This window comes from Danio rerio, chromosome 17 (assembly GCF_052040795.2).
Source record: "Danio rerio strain M-AB ecotype USA chromosome 17, GRCz13ab, whole genome shotgun sequence".
NCBI lineage: Eukaryota > Metazoa > Chordata > Actinopteri > Cypriniformes > Danionidae > Danio > Danio rerio.
In genome coordinates, this window is record NC_141037.1 from 48,335,243 (window position 1) to 48,342,500 (window position 7,258).

The following is a 7,258-nucleotide window of genomic DNA, read 5'->3' on the forward strand; positions in this document are numbered from 1 at the left end:
ACACGCTGTAAACAAATGCAGATGTTTCACACAATTCATGTGTGTTGTCCCAACACATATTGATTAAGCTAACTTAACAAATTGAATTGGATTGAACATAAAACAATTAAGTTGTGCCCAAAAAACGTAATAATTGTGTTGTTTCAATTCATTTTAAATTAGTTTAAACTAGCATGAAATTTATTTTTTTGTTTGGAGTGCAAAATTGTTAGAAATGTTACTCACTATATATATCGTCTTAACACAGATATGGGTAAATATGTACTGTTTGTTTATTGTTATTTGATTGAGTTTTAGTTATACTTGCAGAGGTTTAAAGCAAGTTAGATGTTCAATAGGACACGTCTGATCATTCAATGATATTGATTATGTCAAGCCTTTTTTGTTGAGCTGGCTTTGACCTTTTTCTGTCGAAAGGTGAAAAACTCTAGTATTTTTTCTGGTCATTTTAGCCTGGAGGTTCTTCAAGTTTATTAAAGTGTCAGGACGTTTCTCTTGGTAGCTGACAAATGATTTTATTACACACAGTATTCACCTCAATGTTCTTGGTAAAACACATTAAAACACATTGTTCAGGGGGTTATATTACATCAAAACTCTTATGCTTTTGTCCTTAAAACACATTTCTTTTGCTAGTTTCTCATTCATCACATCTCAAACCTCTGGTATAAGTGTTAAAATGTAATTTTAAAACTGGAGGCTTCAGCCATTGATGAGAGAGATTATAGTGTGTGTATTTATTTTTATTTATTATAAATATGTTTGCCTGCAAGTGCATTTTCTTAACGCTAATTACTATTTTCCATTTTATTTCATGTTATTTTCGAGAGGGGTCTGGATGCAGACCTGGTACAGTGCATTTTGGGCTTCATCGAATGCTTTTTAATAGGCTCACTTAATCCCACCTCTCATCGTGACGCCACTAGCTCCATTTGAGTGCATTGTATCTGACATTGCATCGGTCAGTGATGCAATCTCAGCTTGCATCATAAAGGTTGCATCCAGATACTACTGTTATTTTTTGTATACAAAAGCATAAAATGTAAAATTTGTTTTGCAAGCGGGTCAGATGCTTGTTTTGTAGTGTCTTCCTAATAAAAAAAATGAAAATCCCCTAAAGCACAATATATAAATAAATAAAAAATGAAATCTAAATAATGCTGAAATCGCCTTTAAAATAGTCTAAATTATGCTCTTGGCAAAAAATATAACTCTTAGGAACGCATCTATTTTGCAAGATGTAAGATATGCCTTGGGTGTCTCCAGAATGTGTCCGTAAAGTTTCAGCTCAAAACAGCCTTCAGATTATACATTATAGCCTTCAGAATCAGCCCCTTTTAGTGACTGTAGCTGTTTTTGTAGCCTGTTGCTTTAAATGCAAATGAGCTGCTTCTCCCTGTCCACCGTTCCCACATGCATGTATGCTTCTCCTGCATTACATCAGATAAACAGCTGTCAGTGATAGAGACAGACATGGATGAAGCTGGAATACAGCTTAATAGTTAAAAATACCAAGTAAGTTTATTTGATGCTTCTCCCCACCTACCCTTTACACGTGCGTGTCAGCACAGTGGGTGACTCTGTGTGATAGTCAGTGATAGACAGAGATGGATGAAGCTGAAATACAGTTTATAAGTCAAAAATAGCAAGTAAGTTTATTTCATGTATTTGTGGTGGAGTTTATTCAAGCCTTTCTAAAATGATGACACAAACAAATGCCATTTGTAGCACGCACGCACACACACACACACAGCGCGCGCACAAGAATTACATGCTTTGTTTTAAAAACATTTTGTAAACAAATTTTTAATCCCAGTTTATTTGCAATATAAAATGTTCTGTGGACATGACTATAGATGTTATTATAGAAACATGATGCCTCTGTCAGTCAATTTGGTGGGTGGGGAAAACCACACTCCTACGTCACGTTGTGGTGGGAATATAGTCAAAAACACTGGGATTTGGATCCCAATTTATGGTCAGGAAATTTTAAAAAGAGACCTGTTGGGTTTATATCAATCCAATTTGACAGTGGACACACTATACATACACACAATCCTGTTCAAACAGTTTACAAAAGTTGATTTTCATCATAGGTGCCTCTTAAAATAAGTTTTGATATCTTTTACTAAATTACATTTACAAAATTAGCTTTATGGAACATGATCTCTACTTAATATTTCAAACACTTTTGGCATAAAACAAACAAAAAATAATGATTTGAACTTGTACAATGTATTTTTGGTTACTCCTAGACTCTCAGAAATGAAGGTACACGAGCTGTCACTGGGGTGGTACCATTTAAAAAGGTACAAATTTGTACCTTTTTCCATATTAATACATCAGTGGTACATATATAAAAAGTACAAAAGTGTTCCTCTTAAAACTTTAAGGTACTAACATGTACCTTTGGGGTACTAATATGAACCTTCAAGTACAAATGTGTACCTTTTCAAAAGGTACCATCGCAGTAACAGCTCGTGTACCTTTATTTCTGAGAGTGTACAAATATATCTGTGCATCTTCAGACTGCTTTTGTCCTGGGTCACATATGGTGAATGACACTATATATAGGCGCTAAATGATTTAGACAGTTTAAATGTGATTTCCACTGGGATGAAAGAGGTCAGTTTGCTTGAGTCCAGACACACACACACAGAGCAGATCAAATGAAGTGAATTATAGGGCAATGCATTTTATATTTTACAGAAAAAAAAAACAGCAGAGACCCTGGGTTATGTAAAGAAAACTTCATTTATTACTTTTGTAGCATGACATAAATACTCAGTAGACTTTGAAAAGTTGTTCTTTACATCTTATTCGACTGAACCGGCCATTACAAAATAAGAACAAGCTTTGAATAAATAGAGCAAATTCTCTCGTTGTGATTCTCTTTATACAGAAAAAAGTAATTTTGTACATATATAATTTCATTATTATTATTATTATTATTGTTCTCTGTAAAATAAAACATCTGTATAATTTTAAATACTCATATCCTATTTTCAATTAATACAAAAAACAACAACGCAAAAAAAAAAAAAACTGAACAAAAGTGTAGAATGAGAATCGGAAGAGGGCACAAATCAGAGAGTGAGCTTAAAAAATCGCATGAAAACAGGCTGGAAGTGGAGTTTGCAGACGCTGAACCTGCCATTTGAGGAAGCGTTTGACTTTTGGCTGATTCGCAGTCCTCGTTTACAACTCAAAATACATTCCAAGAGTAGCTGTAAAAATAAATCCCGACATACAATCAAGACATTCCTGAGGAACGGTCGTGATATTAAAACAGGAAGCAACAGGAAAAACGACAGAATTGTTCCATTCGGTTTAATGTCTACTTGATCGTACCTCTAAATAAAGATGGGGGAGAAAAACATATAAAAGACTACATTATATCAATCCAGCAGAAGTCCTAAAGCTATATCTGCAGTATTGTTAGTGGTGTGCATTTGAAAATTGACTCCAAGTGTTTATCCCAATACTGATGATACTAGACCCTATTAATGACTAAATGTGAGCAATATATGAAGGTCAAAGTAAAGCGATTGAGATCTGATCAAAAGCAACTCTTACTATTTGAAGATAGAACTATTGCAAAACCTGCTTATGTACCACGTCAACCAAAATATAACTACCCTGCCATTCCAAAATAATCCTAATGCAAAGCGTAAAGTTAAGATTACAGTTAGTGTTTCAAAATTGCAGTGTTTTTAAGTGTTTGTAGACATTATTCTGTAAATGCAGGGAAGTCGAGAAACGGGTTTGAAAACAGGAATGATCAGCTTTAACACTTGGTCAAGGGTAATGAGGCAGAAAAAGGCAAGTATTAAGAATCAACCAACCAGCAGAATAAAACCACCTTGTATTGCTAGAACCGGTCACGTTCAACTCAATACATGTCGCTTCATATGAAGCATGCAAACATTGTTGCTTTGGATGCCTAGGATTTAAAAGGAATGTGATCATAAGGCAAAATAATTATGATGATAAATGATGTAATTCACTATTTAGTGTCAATAGGATTGTTTAGTGTTGAAAACTATGTAGTTGATCACTTGCTTATGATAGTAGAGATAATACTGCAACTTCTGAAATCAGTAGTGAGGTCCAAAATCAGTCTTGCGGTGTGGTCACACTTGTAGATTTGGTTTTATAGGTTTTATTGGTCTTACCTTCATTCATCTTCAGAACACAAATTATGATATTTTAAATTAAATTAGAGAGCTCCCTCATCCTCATAGACAGCAATAGTCCATAGATGTTCAAAGTACATGAAACCGTCCACATGTCTTCAGTGGTTCAACTGCAATCATACGAAGTTCCATATGCACTTTTGTGCTACAAAAAACTCAGTAAAATCAATTTTGTTGACCTATTGACAATGTTTTACGTTCCTTTTCTGGATTTTGAGCATTTCGTTCCTGTTGCTGTCTATGGAGGATGAGGGAGCTCTCTGATGTAATCTAAAATATCTTCTTTTGTGGTCTGAAGAATAACCAAGGTCTCAGGGGGTTGAAACGGTATTGCAGATGAGGAATTAATAACAGAATTTTAAATTTTTATTATTTGAGGTCCTTTGAAATAATGATACCTTTAAAATGTATATTTTTCTAAATAAACATCCATAGCAATGACGTGTGAATTGTAATGTGAATCATTAAGACTATGACAAAAAGTAAAACATTTTGTAATCTTGATGGTCATATCTTGTGAGATCATGTCCTGCTTTTGGTTTGTTTAGGATGTCACGGATGCAAGTCTGTGTTGTGTTCATTTTTCAGTCAAACCACCCCAGAATTCACCTGGTAGTGAACTGAAATGCTTTTTCAGTGGTGTCTGAATGCTTATTTGGTGAACACCAAGCTGTAGATAGAAGTATAGTCACTTAAGGAGTAGTTCACCCAACGATAGAAAGTTATGGGATATTTACTCAAAAATAGAAAGTTATGGGACATTTCACCCAAAAATGGAAAGTTATGGGATATTTTACCCAAAAAAAATGGAAAGTTATGGGATATTTCACCCCAAAAATGGAAAGTTATGGGACATTTCACCCAAAAATGGAAAGTTATGGGACATTTCACCCAAAAATGGAAAGTTATGGGATATTTTACCCAAAAATGGAAAATTATGGGATAGCTCACCCAAAAAAATGGAAAGTTAGGGGATAATTTCCCTAAAAATGGAAAGTTATGTGATATTTCACCCAGAAATGGAAAGTTATGGGATAGTTCACCCAACCATGAAAACTGTGTCATCATTTACTTACACTAAACTGCTTCAAAACTTTTCAAAATTTTGTTCTTCTGTTGAAAACAAAGGAAGATATTCTGAAGAATGTTGGAAAGAGGAGCTATTTACCTTTATAACAGGGACACAAAATACTATGGAAGTCAATGGCTGTTTTTTTTTTTCTTCTTGTATTCTTCAAAATATTTTCTTTGTGTTCGACAGAGAAGGAAACACAAACAGGTTTGGAACAAGTAGAGGATGAATAATCGACAACAGACTTTTAGTTTTTGGGTAAACTCACCGGAAGTATTTCCATGCTTTTAAGAGTTTCATTTTTGGTCAAATGCAAAGGAAAATATTTAGAAAAATGTTGGAAACTAAACCAGTAACCACAGGCCATTGACCTACATATGGTTTCTAATGTTATTAAAAAATGTTTCCATCCAATAGAAGAAGGAAATGAACACCGGTTTGGAAAAAGTGAATGATGGTTAAATGATGGTAGAAAGCGGATTTCTAAATTCACATTAAGAACTTATAAAATTTCCCAATTACTCTCAATATAAATGAACACTTTGAATAATTTACATTTTTGGGGAAAAAATATATCTTCATTCAAATAAATTTCACTAGTTTGTTTTCCTGATATTAAACCTACCAAGTGTGAACACACCTTTAGACTTCTTCTTCTCATCAGGTTTTGTGAAAAATCACAATTATTCATCTTCATACATTAATATGATTGACTTTCTACAAATAAAAGTTGGTCACTTCATCATTAACCAAAACAAAACATCAAAACTAAAAGTGTGCAAAGAGAAACAAAGGCATCTGCCTCAGTGTAGAAGACAGTGAAGATCGACTGATCTGCAATTGTAGGCAAACTTAAGCAGGATAAGACCGTGTGAAAGGGGTCAAGAGGGATGAGGTAGGGGGGTTTAAAGTGTTCTGTTGTACCAGAGGGAAAAGCAGAAGGCTCCCAAACTGCTGTAAAAGGCAATTTAAGTTTTACAGAATGTACAAAAAAGGAAAATAAAGAACATCCAGATGTTGCACATTCATTTGCAAGAGGAATATGAGAGAAATCTTCTCTTTTGGAAGATACAAATCTATTTCAAACTTTCAGCATATATACACACACACACATCTGTTTTTGGCCATTCAACTTAATCTCCAAATATCACTTCTGTTTTAAAGAAAGCAGCATTGTATTCTAAATTAAAACATTAAATAAAGGAAACATCTGTGCTATAATGTGCCACAAAGGTGTCACTGATGGTGCAGTTAGTGTTAGCATTATTGTCTTCATATATGTCACAGTTTTGTTATTCTCATATTTATAATGTGCTCACAGTTTACATTCACTCTGGAAATCTGAGCCTGTGGAACCTCCGGCACTAATAAAGCCACAATTACTGCCACACAAAATCCCATTAACAAGCTGTATTATTATAATTATTTTCTTCTCTTGTACGTGGTCGGGTGTGCTTCTGTTTTACAGAATAGCCCGCTTGTTCCATGCTCGATTAAAGCAAATTTGTAATTAAGCTCATTAAAAGCAAAGCCCTAAATAAATACTTTGGCTCCCACAGCGATGGGGTACTTCCTTGTGTGCTTGAGGCATTTCCCAACCGTCCATTAGAGTCCTTCTCGCTTTTTGTTCCCTGGTCGAGGCTTTTTCTTTTCCTTTTCGCTTTGTAGTGATTGCATTTAGTGTTCATATTTACATCGTTTTTTTTTTGTTTTTTTTTGATGATGATGATGAAAATGTGCATGTCTCTTCAGGCTAAAGAATCAAACCTCATTGTAGTGTGCTTACATCTGTGTGTGTGTGTGTGTGTCAGATACCAGTCCTGTCACTGTAGAAAGGCGTAACGTGGAACATGTAGCAGTGAGTGCAAACTCTCACCGGCTTCATCTGACCATATCTAGGCAAGGGGGCTGAGTGTGATGAGCAGCGGGAACAGAAGATCTGCAATAAAATATCACATTAGGATCTCAATCAAGTGATATTATAGTTCCT

General features: G+C 34.7%; 1 protein-coding gene across 3 annotated transcripts in view; it reads right to left on the minus strand.

Annotated features, from left to right (window-relative positions):
- Positions 1 to 6,277: 6,277 nt before the first annotated feature.
- The window catches only part of zfyve28 (zinc finger, FYVE domain containing 28), a 30,681-nt gene continuing 29,700 nt past the window's right edge, over positions 6,278 to 7,258 (minus strand). The window contains exon 13 of one of the 3 annotated variants that reach the window (XM_087289568.1): positions 6,278 to 7,207. In XM_087289568.1, coding sequence (XP_087145694.1) covers positions 7,076 to 7,207 — 132 coding nt within the window. In that variant the 3' untranslated portion in view covers positions 6,278 to 7,075. 3 annotated transcript variants of the gene reach the window in all.